The sequence below is a fragment of the Zalophus californianus genome, chromosome 5 (genome assembly GCF_009762305.2).
Source record: "Zalophus californianus isolate mZalCal1 chromosome 5, mZalCal1.pri.v2, whole genome shotgun sequence".
Lineage (NCBI taxonomy): Eukaryota > Metazoa > Chordata > Mammalia > Carnivora > Otariidae > Zalophus > Zalophus californianus.
In genome coordinates this window covers 111,487,129-111,505,537 of record NC_045599.1, presented here as the reverse complement: position 1 = coordinate 111,505,537, position 18,409 = coordinate 111,487,129, and the positions used below count along the sequence as shown (strand labels likewise).

Genomic DNA, 18,409 nt, shown 5'->3' with positions numbered 1-18,409 from the left:
CCCCATTACAAGCATGCCAGCTCCATTTCCTCTTATGTACCTCATAGCACCTGGGTGTTTAGAGGTGTTGACTAGTCAGGAGACTGAAATTGCCTACAAGTTCTGAATCCTGAAACTAGGACTTTGGACCATGCCAGAGGTAAGCACCCCCCACCACCCCTAAGAACATTCCACACAACATCTGCAGCCATTAGAAACCAGTTGTATGTCTTTGTGGGTGGAGAGAGAGGTGCCCAGCCCATCCAGGGTGTGAAGCTGCATGTGTTTCACACAGACTCTCTGACCTGGTCCCAGACAGACACACTTGAAAAACCTCCATCCCTCTGGCATGGTCATGTGATGGCGTCAGCAGGGGACAAAGCTCTTGATCCATGGAGGCTTGGCAGGGGACAAATTCTATGATAATGTCCATTGCACTGATAAAAATGACATGAAGTGGCAGAAGCTAAGTTCCACCGGGGCACCTCCCATAGACTGTGCTGCGCACTCAGCTGAGGTTGTGGGGAAACACCTGTATATCTTTGGAGGGGTGACTCCCCCCTGGAAGCACTGGATACCATGTACCACTATCACATAGAAAAGCACCCATTGGATGGATCTTGCTTAAATTTGAAAATTTTTTACCACCTGGATGTTCCAATCATTCTATGTGTGTCATTCCATAGTCAGTGATATGTACTTCTGAGAAAGGAGATTCAAATTCGGTCACTCTGAACTGTGATACTAAAAAAGGGGCTTCCACTGACAAAGGAGTGACTCAAGGTGGTGACTCTCATGAAGAAAGTCAGACTGACACACTGCTCTGTTTTGCGTTTGGTGGGATGAATACAGAAGGGGAAATCTATAGTGATTGTATTGTGACTGTGGGTTGACTAATAAATCCCATATTTTTACTAAATGACAAAAAAAAAATAGGTAGATCTCTACGTCCCAGTGTGGAAAGAAATTAGAGACATATTGCTAGATGAAAGAGCAAATTTCAAAAAAAAAAATTCTAATTAGTGTACAAGAAAATGCAAAATGAAATCCGTATTTCCACTCACACACATATATTCATGTACGTGCAGAGACAAAGTCTAGAAGAATATTTACTAATTAGGTATCAGTGGTTGCTTATCGGATGAGGAGTGGGATGGGGATGGAGAGGATTGTTCGATGGTTTGTAGTAACAACATATTCACTTAACCCTGTGTAACTCGGAACAAAGGAAGATCAGGTGAAGATTATTATTGTTCTTACTACTCACTCCCACCACTACTGCTACAACATCTATGAGTACTACCTGCCCCACACTGAGTGGGTCCTCAGCCAGGCGTTTGGGCAGGTTTCCAGGCTGTACATCATGGCCTCTCCGTAGTTCACAAAAGTCTTTTGCGATCTAGGGGAAGGGCAAGCAATGTATAACTTAAAGCATTTTTGTTAAAGGTATACTTTACTCTCAAGGTGAGTAATTATTATATATATATTTGTGTGTTAGCATGGAATGTCCTGGAAATTTTCCAGCAACGGTATTAACAAGATATTTTATGATACACTTTCACAACTTTCAGGAGGACTGCCTTTTTTTCTTTTTTGTAGTTGTCTTCTTGAACACTAATATTTAAGTGAAAAAAGATTTTTAAGGAAACAGTAGCTTTGCATTGACTTAAGTCTACAAACGAGGAAAGAGGGGTCATGAAAGTTGTGAGGTGTGCAAACCAAGTCAGGGGAGGAAGTAGAAGAGGGGGTGTGGGTATGGCCAAGCCAGCGATGGTCTTTTCTGGACTTTATTCCCTCCCTCCCACTGCGGAGGGCATTGGAACATTCGAGAGGCCTGTCTCAGACAAGGTCCCATGCAAACGTGGTACTTAGGCTTCTGCCCAGCACCCCTGTAGGATGTGACACCCAAGCTGCCGTCTGTCTTGTCCCTCTGCCCTAGATGGCCCTTCCTAAGGGCAGGGAAGGCCCTACTGAGGAACCATCTGCGGGCGGTGGAAGCAGCAGTGGGTGGTCGGGGGACGGATCCCCGCTGCTAACTGCGTGACTGAGGGGAGTAGCTGGGAGAGGGAAGGACACCCAGACTTGGGTCTTGGGTTTAAATCCCAACACGCCCTCCCCTCTCAGATGACTGAGAAACCTTGAGCAAATCTCTTTAGACTTCTGAGCCTCAGTGTTTTTCACACACAGTCTGGGTTTGAGGGAGGAGCCAGTGACCGAAAAATGTGGAGATGCCACTGGAAACAGGGCATAATCCTTCTATTTTTATTATTGTTCACTGGGCTTGGCACTCCCATATAAATGAGGTCATGTTGCATAGGAGTGGCAAATTTATTAGTCTGAGGGTTACAAATCCAAAAGCTATGGGGCCAGTCAGGTATCAGTGATATGGGGAGAGGGCTGGTGTACCACAGAAGGAGGAAGAGTAGAGACCATGGCAAGCCCCTGGTACACATTCTGTTCTAAGAGGGATCGACCGGGATTCGGTTCCCCCTGAGCAATGAAGGAATGAGACCCCAGAGGTGCCAGACTGTCTAACTGGCAAGGAGAAGGTGGAGTTTGATTTTTTCCCTAATGGGAAATCTCCAGGTTTGTAAACATAGGCTAAAACAAAACAAAACAAAAACTGCAAAGCTCTTAGGCCATCAGTCTGTAACCTTTATATTAGAAAAAAAATGAGTCAAAAAAAAATCAGGGGGCGCCTGGGTGGCTCAGTTGGTTAAGCGTCTGCCTTTGGCTCAGTTCATGATCGCGGGGTCCTGGGATCGAGCCCCTGCATCGGGCTCCCTGCTCAGTGGGGAGTCTGCTTCTCCCTCTCCCCCTCCAACCCCTCATGCTCTCTCCCTCTCTCTCATAAATAAAATCTTTATTTTTTTATTTATTTTTTAAAAGATTTTATTTATTTATTTGAGAGAGAGTGAGAGAGAGAGTGCACGAGCGGGGGTAGGGTCTGGGACTCCAAGATCATGACCTGAGCCGAAGGCAGTCATCCAACCAACTGAGCCACCCAGGCGTCCCAGAATAAATAAAATCTTTAAAAAAAAAATCAGGAAAAGGCTTATCAGGAATGGCTTAGGCATCAGAAACCTACAAGGTGATATAATTGTCCCAGCAGGTGTGAAGGGAGAGAAGATTTGCAGAATGGTTGGAGTGGGTCCCACAGGCCTTTGAATACCAGCTCTGCCACTTCCTAGCTGTGTGACCCTGAGCAAGGCATTTAATTCACCTAGGTCTCAGTTTACTCATGTGTAAGATGGGGATAATGATAGTGCCTGCCATAAAAGTTTACTGTAAGGAGTAAAGAAAAGAAGACTTGTAAAGCTCTGGCCAGGTATCTTGCACATGTAATGTGCAATAAATTTAATTGTTGAATAAGTAAATGCTCTTAAAAGTGTTTTGTGAGCTGGAAAGTGCCCTACAAGTTAGGTGTGACTGATGTATACTCCAGACACACCAGTTTGGGTTTGATAATTTGGCTTTATGAGGAGTTGCAGTTACTATCTCTACTTTGACCTATGAGGAGTCTCTGTATATCTACAAGGACCCCTTTTGATTTGCATGCCTTGGGAGCAGCTAAGTGTCGCAGATAGAGAGCCACCAGGCAGTTGGCTGTAAGGAATTACTAATCATACACAAATTGTTGGTTTGTAAATATGAAACTCTCAGCATTGTTTGTCTTCATTGCATTTGTCTTCCCTTTTGGGAATTTTTTTTCTTTGTGCTGGAGTTTCAAATATGGAAACATTGAGTATTATATGTATGCTTTATTAATGGCTGGAGCCATTGTGAATTATTCATTTCAACTATATTTTTTTTTGCTTTTACTAAATTGTCCCAGAGAGGGTTTACCTGGGACAAATTACTCTAACAAGGTGCGTGTCTTGGAGTTAGGGGGAGGGTGGGTGTAGGGAGATAAGGGGAAAGAAGGACATCCTAAGTCTCTCGCATACTCATGGCAGTTTATAAAGCATGCTTGCATCTTTTATCACTTTTGATCTTTCCAGGTACAGATATTTAGGGTCAGAGGGTGCAGGAACTCGACAAAGTCATCCAGCAGGTTAGCAGAGCTGGGCCGGGACCTAGGAGTTTCCAGTTACGATTGTATCACCCTTTCCACCACCTCCATAGAATCTAGAGCAGTAGGTGAGGTAGCTGGAGAAGTGGTTGGTTAATCGGGTCAGTGGCCAAAGGAAACTCAGCACAGATGGGGCCTGGCACTGGGGGGAGAGAGAGAGGCAGGATTCTCACCTCCGACTGAGGTGATGGGCGCAGTTCAACAGGATGACCATGCAGTGCACAGTGAGGATCCCAATGGCCAGCAGGCTGATAGGACCCACCTGGAGGGGAAAGAGAGTGGGGACAGTGAGCCATACACTGATTATTCCCATAACTGGCGCTCTCCCAGTCTGGGTGCTAGGGCCCCTCTCATCATAAAGCTGCCTCTGGGATGGAGGTCCTTGCCTGAATATCCCTGGGTCCCTAGACAGTCTAGTTGGAATGCCCTTCTTCCCACTACCTCCACAGATAGCCCACGTCTTTCCTCATCTGTCTTGGGTTCTGCCTTCTAGATCCCTCTTTCCTTCTTCACACCCTGGCCCTCACCTCCTCCAAGATACTTGAAGACCAAGGTTTCTCTTAGGACTTGGTTCTCTTCCTCTAGCATAGAGTTGCCAACAGGGGCATTAGTGAAATTTTGGACCAGATGATTCTTTGTTGTGGAGGCCCTCTTGTGCACTGTAGGATGTTTAGCATATTCCTCAGCGGCACTCCCTCTCCCCATGAGTTGTGACAGCTGAGAATGCCTCTAGACACTGTAAATGTCTTGGGAGGTGTGTGTGCAAAATTGTCCCCAGTTGAGTATCATTGTCATTAATCCTATTATTATTATTTTTTAAGATTTTGTATTTATTTATTTGAGAGAGAGAATGAGATAGAGAGAGAGCATGAGAGGGGAGAGGGTCAGAGGGAGAAGCAGACTCCCTGCCGAGCAGGGAGCCCGATGCGGGACTCGATCCCGGGACTCCAGGATCATGACCTGAGCCGAAGGCAGTCGCTGAACCAACTGAGCCACCCAGGCGCCCTAACCCTATTATTTTTTAAAGATTGTATATATTTAAGGTGTACAACATGACAATTTGACATACAGATATATAGTGAAATACTTATACTGCAGTCAGGCTAATAAAACTATCTTATCCTCACATAGTTTCCATCCTTTTGTGTGATGAGATTAAAAAACAGAACTCATTATTAATCCTAATCTCTCAGATATTACAGGGGCATAGAGTAAAGGGGGACTCCCTCACCTCCTCTGTGCTGGACACCTGTGCCTTTATAGATGTGACCTGATGTAACATTATCACAAAGTAACACATGAGAGATCAAGAGCACCACTAGATTTCACTAGAACATAGCCTCCATATAACAGAGACTTCTTTTGATCTTGCTTACTTCTACATTCTCAGGGCCTAAGAATGCACATAGTAGGTGCTCAGTATGTATTTCTCAAATGAGTCATGGTCAGAAGTTCTGGTGGGAGATGGAGGGCAGGGAAACCACCGAATGAGTCTTAGGAAGCAAAAATCAGAGGATAACAGAGCTGTCTTCAACAGCAAATATCACATGGCTGAGGGCCATGTGGTAATAATACTCTTCAGAGGTTCTAGAACTCTGAGGATTTCAAAGGCGGAGAGTCTCATCTGTGGGTCGGAACTGCTACAGATTACAAGTCACGTCAGAAGAAGCCAGAGTCTTGATATGCCTTCTTTTGACATGCGGGCCACTTACGAGGCCTGGAAAGGAGAAATTAGCATCATCTAAATGGAAGTCATATATTTGGCATGAATTCAATTCAATAGACATGAATTGGGACTTCCTGTGTGTCAGTCTACAGCAGGTATTGTGAGGAGGTGTAAAAATACATCAGAGAGTTCCTGCCCTCAGGGCTTTCAGGTAAGTGAGGAAGGTAGGTATTCTAAAAAATTATGTCTCATCTTTTTAAGAATTCCGGGTGCAGTAGATATAAGTTCTAGAACAACACAAGGGGAAGGTGGCAGTAATTTTAGTAGGAAACAGTAAAGTTTCACAGAGGAGGCATATTTCAAAAGACAGAAACAAGGGAGAAGAAAGAGCCGAAGCCAAGAGACAGAGGTGGGATGATGCAGGGTGTCAGGGGACTGGCGAGGCCTTCACTATCCTCCTCTTTCCAGACACTTTCTCAGTCAACCTCAGGGTTTGAAACAAGAGCCAGCACTCACCTGTCTGCAGAGACCAGGCTGCTAAGGTAAGTGAGTGAAATGGGCTGGGGACAGTTCTAGGGAGCGGGGAGGACAGTGGCAAAGTGGATTGCGCATCAGTATGTGAGTAGGGTGGGTCTTTAAGAACAGTGGTGGGGTGGGGGAATTGGATGAAGGGGGTCAAGAGGTACAAAATTCCATTTATGGATAAACAGGTACAACATGATGACCATAGTTAACATTGCTGTACGGTATGCCTGAAAGTTGCAAAGTATATGATAAATTATATATGTGTATATATGAAGATACAGATGTTAACCAAACTTATTGTGGTAATCATTTTGCAATATGTGTATACCAAGTCATTATGTGGTACACCTTAAGCTCACGTATGTCATTTATATCTCAATATAAAAGTGTGGTACAACTTAAAGTACTGTATGTCATTTATATCTCAATAAAACTGGGGGGGGGAGAGTAATGGCCTGTCCCCTCTAGAAACACTCCATTTGGCTCCAGGCTTGCTCCAGGGGATTGATGCCAAGAGGCACATTTGCTATTGCAGAGGGTACCCCCAAATCGCCCACTGATGAACAGTGCAGAGGCCTTAGGGGTCTACTACCTTTTTCCCTTTTTCCCCGAAACGGATAAACCTAGTTTCCATTGCACAGGTCCCTCTTACCAATAAGCCGGCATTTTTCATGGCCAGGGGAAGCCCCAGGAGCCCTGTGCCAATGTTGCATTTCAATAAATGGATCAACGTTTGCATGATCCTGTAGGAGGAGAGTAGGGAGACAAGAGGGTATGTTAGTGGATGGGAAAGGTGACCCAAAGCTCAGGTTCCTTCCAGCATCTCCAGCACCCTCAGCTCGGAAGAGGGACAGAGCCTGATGAAATGGACCCTGGAATATCTGATCCAGGGCTGGTGCTAGTTTAGGTGACCCAACAAATATTTAATACACAATAGGCTCTAATGAAAAGATTCACAGTTGCTACCATTCTGGGTAACTCCCTAGAAGCAGTTTATGCATTGATTCATCCAGTGATCTCTTTCACAACTTATTCACTCACATAATATTTATTGAGACCTACTAGCTGCTTGGCGTTTAGATGAACAATGAGAAAAACCTGATAGTAATTTTCTCAATTTCTAGAGTAATTATTGATGCCAGGTCACTTGTTAATTTCACTCACTAGAAAAAACATAACTTCTCCTGACATACAGAGTATTTTAAGTTCACTCCATCCATTTACTCAACCAACATTCCTTGAATTATTCCATGCTCTGCATTGGGTACAATTTAATAACAATTGTTACTGTGCATAAGGAATACTTACTACATGCCCGGCTGCGTGCTGGGTACCAGGGTTCTAAACACTCTCCATGCCTGTGCTGGCAGCTTCTGCCCAGGCACTACCCAGCCATTGGGAAGGTGGGACAGGCTCATGAGAAGAGAAGCAAGAAGGAACTGAAATGAAAAGCTGAGTGCAAGAGCAATAAACTCAGAGGTAAGGAGCACTGAGTTCTGAGTTCTAGCTCTGCCATTAAGCTATGAAGTTTGGTCACTACTTTGGAAAGACCCTCAGCTGCTTACATCTTCTGTTTCTTCATCTGCCAGGAAAGAGAGAGAAAAGGGGAATAATTCTTGCCTTTACTTCTAGGGAAGTGGTAAGAATCACAAGGGGTATTGACATGACGAATCTTGGAATCATGACGTGCTTCTAAGATGTGACCATAGCCACCATCATCACCATCCTCTTCATCATCAGCATCACTACCACCTTTGGTCTGAGCTTATGGGGCTCACCTGCTAGAAGGGCCCCCATGAAGGGGAAGCCGAGCTGGGCTGATAGAAAAAAAGGCAACTAAGGGCTGCTTAAGCAGGTAGAGGTGTCCCCTCCTCTTGGAATAAAAGGCACCTTGAGGAGGCCATTGCAGGTACCTCCTTGTGCAGTCTTAGGACTGTCTAGAGGCAGCCTGTCTCGGTCACAGAGCGAGTCCCTTAGAGACTGTGCTCACGTCTCCAGGTCTTTGTCCCATCGGTTAGGGAGTTAGGGCTGCGTCCAATTTTACAATTCAATACTGACCTGGGAGAGGGTTGGGGCTGAAAGAACAGGGTAGGCCTTGGGACCCCCCTGACTTCTTTCTTCTTCATTAATTTGGTCTATTCACCTGAGGATGGTGGTGGGGGGCACCTATTGTCCCTTCACTTCCAAGAGGACATTTTTATGACTTTTATTTCTTGAAAACTGTAATTATTGGAAAACATGTCAAAGCAAAAAAAAAACAAAACAAAACACTACTTTTCATGTTTTGTCATTTCTTAGTAGCGATTTCTCCAACAGATGTGCTCTTCTCCCCGCTTCCTGCCCTCTGTCCTACCATCCTTACTTCTGGCCTACAGCACCATCTTATCCAAGTTGAATCACATCTCTTGGAAAAGGTGAGATCAACTTTTGGGGAAACCAGACGCCCTAGCTAACAGCATTATAGATCAGGGCCTTGGAGAGTAAAACACATGTTGGGATTAAAAAAAAAAAAAAATTATTCTTCTTTGAGAAATGATACATGGCCATTGTAAAACTAAATACCAAAATTCCACTAATTGGAAATAACCACTGTTAGCATTTTGACTAGCATTCCTTTGGGCATTTCTGTTTGTTTCTGAAGGCACAGACTTTTAAACATGCAGGACCATTATAATACTGTATCCTAAATTAATTTTCTTTGTGAATAGTATGTCCTACACATTTTCCACAGATTTCCTTCATCACTTGTAATGGCCATATTGCATTCTACTGTACATGTGTACCATACTTTATTTAAATAATGTCTTATTGTTTCCAAATTGTCAATATTATAACCGGTGCTTCAATAAAATTATCATGCGTACCTGTGTTATTATCTCATTAGGAAAAATTCCTAGAAGTGGTATTTATTGATCAAAGGATATATTTACATCTGTATTTAAAAAATACCTAAGTAACACACAGTATGAAATTTAAAAAGTAAAATAAAAACCAGAACCAAAAAACCTTATTAGTGAATATAAATCTCTCTACCTCTCGGTCTCCCAATTTTCTCACCCCCAAGCTCTGTGTGTGTGTATGTGTGTACTTTCAAAGGAAGCCTATGCCAAGGAAGTATTTGCATGTTCTATATAAATAGGTGTTAGGATTTGACATACATTACAACATTGCCATTTGGAAAGGTACAAGTTTAATTCTTCCTAGAAGGACACGAGTGACGGCATTTCCTGACATCCTTATTGACCCTGGCTATTGTCATTTACAATCTCATTACGCCCAAGGCTATTATCTCATCTGATTACTGGATAATAGTCTAATGGGCAATAAAGTTCTAAGAAAAAGTTCCATGTGTCTGAGTTTACGGCAGTAAAAGTAGGGAAACGGGGCTAGGAGGTGTTGTTTCCTGGGTGGGTTTGTAGGACGGAGGGAGGGAAGGAGAGAGAATGAATAGTAGCAGATGCAGAAAGAGGAAAGCCACCTCAAACTGTGGACAAGCACAGAGCCGGCCTATGATAAAAATCATTCCTAGAACCAAGTTCACGTTGGGATGGCTACTGTCTTTGGGTTCTCTGCAAAAACTGGGAGACAAGTGTAATAATACCCAGAGCCACACGAATCAACCTTCTTAGATTTGGCTTTCATCTTTCCTCCACGCATCTCCTGTTCAGTGGGGCTATGGGGGTTAGGAAGAAAGAAGTAGGCTGGTGTGGCCCGGAGCTGTGAAGGCAGCGGCGCTTGGCCTCAGGTCGGGAAGGGCAGTGCGGCCACTTACGATAATCCACTGGCTTCCTCAGCAGGATGGACGTTCTCTGAAGCTAAGCTGCCCCTACTCTCCGAGAATGACTTGGACCTGTCGTCCAAGGAGCTGGGCTCACTGGTGAAGTCCTTTCCAAGCAGTGACGTCTTCAACATGGTGGGTAGGTGGTGCCAACTCAGGGTGAAGGCCTATAACAGCCTTGAACCAGCCTCCCATGGGTTTTTCTCCAGAGAAACTAGGGCTGCAGGCCCAAGATGCTGGTTCCTGTTTCCCGAGGGTGCCCGACCCAGAGTGAAGCCCAAATGTGTGAATCAGTGAAGCACTGGTGGCAGAGGAAGCTGATGTTGACTGTGCCTCACGTGGCTTTTGGGGGACTTAGGAGAGTCTCATCTCAGCATGACCCTCAGTGCCCCTCAGAATTGGTCGGCCACAGGCCAGGACTCACCTAGGTCAGCCCTAAGTGCTATAGGGCACAGTGAACAGTGTGACTGGGAGGAGGAAGTCACCATTGGACTGCAGGTCCTGGTGCCTGGACGTGGGGCCAGGTTCAGTGCTTGTCTACCTCTGAGGAGGAAGCCAGAGCTACCTCACAATGAAGGCTGCCCGGCCAATAAGGTGCTACAGAATCCCAGGATGCAGGTGTGGCCCAACCGAGACTGATCAGCCACCACCTTCCCTGGGTGGCTTTTAAGCCCAGTTCAGGTGCTACCTGCTCAGAATTCTTGTACAAGAAGGGCATATGTTCTGCACCTACTTGGAAGGGACTAAAAGTAAACTTTAAAAAAAAAAATCATTTATTCAACAACTATCTATTGAGCACCTAAGGTATACTAGACACTGTTCTCCCTACTGGGAATATATTAGGGGAGAAACTTATTAGAATCTCTAGCCTTATGGAACTACATCTAGTGAGGAGACAGACAATAAACAAATATGCCAAGTTATGTTAGTTGGTAGTAAGTACTATAGAGAAAAATAAAGGAATAAAGGGGAATGGGAAGTGCTGGCTTGGGGGGGTTGCAATCCTGGATGGGGTGGCCAGAGAAAGCCTCACTGAGAAAGTGACAGCTGGTAAAGGGCTGAACGGGATGAGGGAGCGTGTCTCCTGTATGTCTTGTGTAAGAAACTTAAAGCAGAGGGAACAGTAAGTACAAAGGTCCTGAGGGAGACCCCCAAATGCCTGGGCATTTTGGGGCTGGTAATAAGGCCATGGGGCTGGCTTAGCATGCACAAAGGAGAGGGGAGATGAGTAGAGCGGATATATGTCTGGTTTGCCCAGAACTGTGCTGGTGTGTGTTCATTGCCCTGTGATAATTACCAATAGTGCCTCTTTTCATTATCAAAATTGTCCTGGTTTGGATGATAAATTACATGGTCACACTAGAGATGCAGTTTAATGTAAGTAGAAGTAACGGAAGAGGGATGGAATGGGATGGGTAAGATCTTATAGGCCACTGTAATGCCTTTAATTTTTACCCTGAGATGAGAAATCACAGAGGGGTTGAGAAGAGAAGTGACATGACTTGCATTTTAACAGGATCTCTCAGGGCCATTTGGTTGGGAGCAGACTGAAGGAGGGCAAGGGCCAACTCGGGGAGATAATTAGGAGACCGCTGTGATGAGCCGGGTGCCTGTAAACAGTGGTTCAGACCAGGGTGGTAGCCAAAGAGAAGCTCCTGAAGTCTGGGTACCTTTAAAAGATAAAGCCAAGAGGATGTGCTGATGGACAGATGAGAGGTGGGTTATAGAAGAGAGGGAGGGGTCAAGATGACGCCAAGAACTTTCACATAAAGGGAAAGATGGCGTTGGCACGCACAAGCCTTGTCTTGAAGTGCATTTTGCAGAGCAAGCCCAGGCACACTGTACTTGGCCCACATGTTCATTTGGGATGGTCTATACAGGCCAGTTATGAAGATTATGGGAGCCACGTGCTGCCTATGTCAACTCAGTACTGCTGCAAAATCTGCTCCAAGAACCACCTCCTTCCTCCGAATGTCCAATGAGACCTCTCCTTCCTCTGACATCCCAAAGGCTTTTCCTCAAGTTGGAAAGAGTTTCCCCTCCCCCACCGCATTTATTCACTGCTTTAATACTTTCTAGTGAATGTCTACTCCATGTTAGGCACTGCAGCCTTAGCAATGAACACTTTCAAGGAGTCTGCACTTGAGTGGAAAGCAGGAAGATGACACTACACATGTAATCTAACAGTGAAAGATTATAGTAAATCTCCCCACCATCCAGGGAGGACAACTGTGAACATCTGGATGTGCCTCATTATTTGCACACATCCCACCACCGACTTACCGTGTAATAAAAATAACTGTGTTATGCATGACGTAAAATTGATCATCTTAACCATTTTTGATTGTACAGTTCAGTAATGTTAAATAATCCCCAATGTTGTGCGACTAACCTCCAGCCCTCTTTTCTTCTCACAAAACCGAACCTCTGTCCCCATTAAACTGCTGCCTGCTCCTCTCTCCAGCCCACCTCCACCATTCTATGTTTCTAGGAGTCTTACTACCCCAGGTACCTCATAAAACTGGAATAATGCATTATTTGTCTTTTTGTGACTGGCTTATTTCACTGGACACAGTTTCCTTTTTCACTTTGACCATCACCCTTCAAGGTCCCTCTTGGGCCCTACAAAGTGAAGGGTGTTGGTGCACAACTCTGAGTCCTGAACCCAACTACATGTTTGACCATCAGCCACTTACTTCCTATCTCTCAGCTGTTTCCTTATCTGAAAATAGGGACAATGACAGTACATATCTCCTAGCATTGTTGTAAGGATTAAGTGAGACAATCCCATGCAAAACACAGGAAGTGCTTGGTGAGGGAAGTTAAGAAAGGATTTTCTATGATTCTTGATTCAAGAGCAAGCTCCAAAAGTTAAAGAATCAGTTGGGATGGGGAGGGGGTGGAGGGTGTGTGTGTGTGTGTGTGTGTGTGTGTGTGTGTGTGTGTGTGTGTGTGTGTGTGTGTGTGTGTGTGTGTGTGTGTGAAACAGACATCAAAATTTAATACCCTCACCGCTCAAACACAATTCCAGCAATTGGTATTCTTTAGTGTTGCTGACAATTACTAATGAGTCTCCCCAGCTTACTTTTCTTGGTTACATCTGTTACTAAATTTATTTTTTTCTTCCCCAAATTGAACTTTAGCCAGATTAGTCTAAATGGTAAGATTGACCTGAGCATCCTACATGGTAGGGGCTAGGCCCTGGACAATGACTGTGACCATTTTTTAATAACGGAGGACAATCTTTTTTTTCTTTAAATTTTTTATTGTTATGTTAATCACCATACATTACATCATTAGTTTTTGATGTAGTGTTCCATGATTCATTGTTTGCATATAACACCCAGTGCTCCATGCAGAACGTGCCCTCTTTAATACCCATCACCAGGCTAACCCATCCCCCCACCCCCCTCCCCTCTAGAACCCTCAGTTTGTTTTTCAAACGGAGGGCAATCTTAAACTGAGCAAGCCTGGTTGGGGTGATGGAGGAATATGGCGGGAGAGGCAAGCACAGAAAGAGGAAGGAAGCTTTGCCACAGCTCTGAGCCCGTCAGCAGAAGTGCTTGGGGTCTGCTGATGAAACAAGTGCAGGGGGGAAATGATCAGCCCTCTGGCTAGGTGGGCTGTGGACCACTGCATAGGCTCTGAGCGCCCTGATTCCCAGCAGGTACTCTGCAGTCTAGGGGATCTGGGTGCGGTCTGCTGGCCCTTCTCTCACCTAAGCAGGGCTGGTGCACATGAAGTACCGCCTTGAAGTCTAGCAGGTAGAAAGTAACACACAAAAGGAGCAGACCAGGATTTAGGAATTGGGACAGACACTCTCCCCAACATCTTCCCTAGGCCATACAGGAAGGATCACGGTTGAAAATAAGCAGGGAAGGGCTTTTTCAAATATTCTCTTAAAATGGAGGCAGAAACAAGCATGGGGCATTCCCATAAATTATGGAGTATGATGTGAAACTCTCTCCCCTGGGATTATAGATCTGCCCTGTAATATCTACTCGGTTATTTGGGGACACTTTCCTAATTTTAGTGATTTTAGGAAGGACCAAACACTACCTGGAAGGTTGAGATGGTGTTTCAGGTTGGCTGGCTCCTGCTGCCAGCCAAGCTCAGACATGAGAAAAGGCCCAGGACTGTCAAGGAAGCAGGTCGGAGTGGAAGGAGGGCAAGATTCAGTGTCAGGAGACCCAAGTTCTACTCGAAATCCAGGTCAATGGCGCCACCTGTGGAAAGCCATACTCAGTACTCCAGAGCAGTCAGCATCCCTCTGCCCTTAAAAGGACCAATGATGCTATCGACTTAGTTGATTACCTCTAATTCTTCCCCAGTGGATAGTGAACTAGCTTTTGAGGGCAGAGATGCTGTTCTCATTGGTATATCTCCTTTAGAGTGAGTATCAGTTAACTTTTGCTGCATAAAAACTCCCACACTTTATGGCTTAAAACCACATTTATTATTTCTCACAACTCTGTGGATCATCTGGGCAATTCTTAGGATCTGGGTCAGCCTGGCTGGGGCTGGGTGTAGTCTAGGAGGCTTCCCTCATGTGTCTTGAAGTTGGCAGGCTGGTTGATCTGAGGGATGGGTTTAACTGGGATGATTCGCTTCTGCTCCACATGGCCTCTCATCCTCCAGTAGGCTAGCTCAGGCTTCTTCACCTGATGGTCGTGGCTCCACAGCATAGCGAGAAATGAAAGTCCTGATGCACAAGCTATCACCAAACCTCTGCTTGCATCACATTGACTAAAGTCCCATTGGTCCAAATAAGTCATGAGGGCAAGACCAGATTCAAGGGGTAGAGAAATAGATTTCACCTCTTGTTGAGAGGAGCTGCAAAGTCACATTGTCAAGAGGAATTTGTGGCCATTTCTGCAACCTACTCTTAAGAACCTTGAACTATGCTTGACACACAACAGGTAGAATGCTTGTTGCAAGAATTAAGAGGTAAATAGTGTCAGATACTGTAATGGTATTGTCCGCTCCCCTCCCCCCTGCCACTGACACATCTACCGCCACACCTCCTATCTACTGTTGGCATCTCTGAACTGGGCCAAAACTTTATCCAGTGGTTTAGAAAGTTTACTGCCCTTGACTTAAATATGATGGCTCCTTTCTGAGAGTTGCAGCTCACACTGGACCTCCTTGCTGTATCTATTTTGTCACAGGAGTTGTGTATACCTTGAATCCCCTAGTCTATGTTCTTTGAAACCCTTTGTCTACCAGCTCACAGTCAGCATTAGCCAGCTGCACCTCCTTCCGCCTGTTGCTGTCACTTGGCTTCCCCCTGGTGGCCTCTTCTTGCATAGCACCACTCAAGGTACAAAATCCACCTTGTAAATTGCCAAGAAGTTGGATGAATCAAGAGCCTTCCATGGGAGACTCTCAACTTAAGGGAAAGCTAGAGATGGAAAGAAAAGTAATAAAAACAAATCTGTAAATTACCATCTAGACCCTGTAGCTGGTGAGTCCTTGTTTGCTTCACTGTGACTTGGCCCAGAAAAAAAGATAAAAAGGTAAAATAAAGATAAGGCATACACAAGATATCCATACCAGCAAAAGTCAGGTGCTGGTGGGGAAGGAGCAGTGCCATTCTCACTGAATAAAAACGGTGGAGTTGGAAAAGTTGAGGGCTTGTCCCGAGAGGATCAGCTCGTCCAGGGCCTGGTAGGTCCCCACCACAAAGCCCACGAAGCCCAGGATGCTGATCAGGGCGTCCTTGGCGATGGTGAGGGGGCTCATGCCCTCCGAGTAGTAGGTGGTGATCTCCAGGAGGGGCGGGATGATGAGGGCCAGGGCACTGCTGCTCACGGAGCCCACCAGGGAGAGGACCAGGTCCAGGCGGGGAATGAGGATGGCCAAGGTACCTGTGGGAGATGATACGGGATATATGGATCTTTGGGACTCAGTCAAACTTCCCAATCTTTGTTTTAGGATCCTTTTCTTAAAACATAAACCAGTTTCTCGATTTTAGTTACGTAAGGAAAACACTGAAAGTCCTGTAATACTCCGATCACGTCAGTAGAGGCTATGAATTAAAAATCTGGTGTGTCTCCTCATCATTTTTCCAAAATAAGCATTCATATTGTTGGGAAGAGAAATCTTCCCTCTGCCTACTTAGGTTCAATGATGGGGGGCGCAGGGAGGGGCTGGGGATTTACTGACAGTAGACAAAATTAACATGACAAAAGACAGTTTGCTTAGGGCTAGGGAGGCTTCAGAGGAGTTGGCTCCCAGAACAGCCAAAGATAGGGGATCATGTGCCCATTTCATAAAGGGAAAGGAGGGGGCAGAAAGAGCATACATAAGAATGAGTGGAAGCTATGACTGGTTCGGAGAGTTTATGTACGGAATTAGTCTGTGATGATGGTTAGTCTCCTTTCTGGCAGAAAACCTTCCAGAGAGATTTGTGGAGGCTGTGCTTTGTCAGAAGGTCCTGCTTAATTCAGCAAAGGAAGTTCAGATAAGGATTTATTTTTCCCCTCCTTGTAGCTGCTGTTTGTTCAAATATTTTTTGCTTAAAATAATTTTTATGCCACGGAGGCGCACTTCAAATCCCCACATTATTCAACAATGATTAAGGGGTGCTTGGCGGGCTCAGTTGGTTGGTGTCCAACTCTTGGTTTCAGCTCAGGTTGTGTCTTGGGGTTGTGGGATCCAGCCCCACATTGGCCCCCCTGTTCAACAGCAGTCTGCTTGTCCTCCCTCTGATCTCCCCTGCCCCTCAAATAAATAATCTTTTAAAAAAGACAATGATTAAGCTCTTACTTAATAAATAACATTAAATAACAGTGCTGGGAACTGTCCCATCTGTTTGGGACACATCAATGTACAGGAGATACAAAAACAAAACACAAAAAAAAAGCCTTTATGGAGCTAACATTTTAATAATGAACATGACTACGTGTACCTTTTACTTGCAAATGATTAGAATGTGAAATTATTTATTTATTTTTTTTATTTTTTAAAGATTTTTATTTATTTATTTGAGAGAGAGAGAATGAGAGACAGAGAGCACAAGAGGGAAGAGGGTCCGAGGGAGAAGCAGACTCCCTGCTGAGCAGGGAGCCCCACGCGGGACTCGATCCCGGGACTCCAGGATCATGACCTGAGCCGAAGGCAGTCGCTTAACCAACTGAGCCACCCAGGCGCCCTAGAATGTGAAATTATTTATAGGAGAAAGGGGTCTTCAGTTGGAACAAGATCGCAGGGTCTCCTTAAAAGAATGTCTTTTCCAGGTTTTACATACATGTTAGAAAACAACAAACGCCAGAAGCTAAAGATTTTGAAATTATCTATTTTTTAGTAGGATGCTTTATAGGCCTGGGCTCCCACATTTTTTATTTGACTTGTTGGGAGACTTTCACCAAGAAGGCCCAGAAGCCTTCTCCCAGGCCTCCTGTGGAGGAGGAGTGTGGTATAGCAGAACCAAAACAGGTCTGGGAGGCAGGATTCTGGCTTCCCCTTGTGGCCTTGGGTTAGGTTCCTATCTCCTCCTCAGCTCGTTTCCTCCTCTGCAAAATGGGGATAAATGCTATCTATCCTTTTAGGTGTTATGGTTCACACTGCAAATGGTGTTCAAGTTTTAAACTCATTTATATGCCCCAAGATAACTGAGTTAATATAAAGCACTGAGTTAATATAAAGCACTATAATATAATATAACTCAGAAAAGTTTGTTACTTCAATTTATTTCCGCATTTGTCTGGATTGGGGCAATGCATGCAGAAGCTGTAGGCTTCAGGGATTATTATCTTCACATTTAGGACAAACGCCTTGATCTCTCTGGAGTCTCTAAGGTTCCGGATGGCAGTGTCCCTGCTTCCTGGGCTAAACTGGGAACAAATCATTTCAAAGAAAGAAAACTGGTGTCCACTGAACTGCATGGGTTGGTCTAGTGCAGCAAGAAGCAAGAATCTCTGTGAGGGGGGCACCTGGGTGGTTCAGTTGGTTAGGCGGCTGCCTTTGGCTCAGGTCACGATCCCAGGGTCCTGGGATCAAGCCCCACATTGGGCTCCCTGCTCAGTGGGGAGCCTGCTTCTCCCTCTCCCTCTGTCTGCTGCTCCCCCTGCTTATGCTCTCTCTCTGTCAAATAAAATCTTAAAAAAAAAAAAAAGAATCTCCCTGAGGAAGAGTCTTAGAATCGCAATTAAAAGGAGCTAGGGACAGCTGGGGAACGCCACACTCCATACAGGAAATCTCTATCTTCTCCTTCACCCCTGCTAAAAACACTTGCACAAGTGGGGCGCCCTGGATTATGGGGCCTGGGGCATAAGGACGACTGTGAGGGGGTGAGCGGGGCCAGCTGAAGCCCAGGGGGCAAGTCCAGCTCACTGCTACCAGTGGGGAATGTGATCCTAGGCTTGCCAAAGCATTTTAATTGAAAACG

General features: G+C 45.2%; 2 protein-coding genes, 1 long non-coding RNA gene and 1 pseudogene across 7 annotated transcripts in view; 2 read left to right on the top strand and 2 right to left on the bottom strand.

The window, feature by feature from the left end:
- Positions 1 to 872, top strand: part of LOC113929169 — a 1,141-nt pseudogene extending 269 nt beyond the window's left edge.
- Positions 1 to 10,559, bottom strand: part of SLC36A3 (solute carrier family 36 member 3) — a 25,388-nt gene extending 14,829 nt beyond the window's left edge. The window contains exons 1-4 of the mRNA XM_027606602.1: positions 10,015 to 10,559; positions 6,895 to 6,985; positions 4,225 to 4,313; positions 1,283 to 1,378 (exon numbers count right to left, since the gene is read on the bottom strand). Coding sequence (XP_027462403.1) covers positions 1,283 to 1,378; positions 4,225 to 4,313; positions 6,895 to 6,985; positions 10,015 to 10,154 — 416 coding nt within the window. The 5' untranslated portion in view covers positions 10,155 to 10,559. The remainder of the gene's footprint in view (positions 1 to 1,282; positions 1,379 to 4,224; positions 4,314 to 6,894; positions 6,986 to 10,014) is intronic.
- LOC113929597 overlaps positions 5,559 to 18,409 on the top strand; it is an 18,554-nt gene continuing 5,703 nt past the window's right edge. Inside the window, exons 1-4 of one of the 3 annotated variants that reach the window (XR_003522255.1) lie at positions 5,559 to 5,928; positions 6,186 to 6,259; positions 8,541 to 8,656; positions 10,040 to 10,155. This is a non-coding gene — a long non-coding RNA (uncharacterized LOC113929597). Of the gene's footprint in view, positions 5,929 to 6,185; positions 6,260 to 7,874; positions 8,657 to 10,036; positions 10,156 to 18,409 lie in introns of all 3 variants that reach the window. The other 2 variants (XR_003522254.1, XR_003522256.1) reach the window with 2 other exon arrangements.
- The window catches only part of SLC36A2 (solute carrier family 36 member 2), a 26,394-nt gene continuing 21,476 nt past the window's right edge, over positions 13,492 to 18,409 (bottom strand). For 2 of the 3 annotated variants that reach the window (XM_027606600.2, XM_027606599.2), the window contains exon 11: positions 13,492 to 15,887. In XM_027606600.2, coding sequence (XP_027462401.1) covers positions 15,616 to 15,887 — 272 coding nt within the window. In that variant the 3' untranslated portion in view covers positions 13,492 to 15,615. The remainder of the gene's footprint in view (positions 15,888 to 18,409) is intronic. The other variant, XM_027606601.2, reaches the window with a different exon arrangement.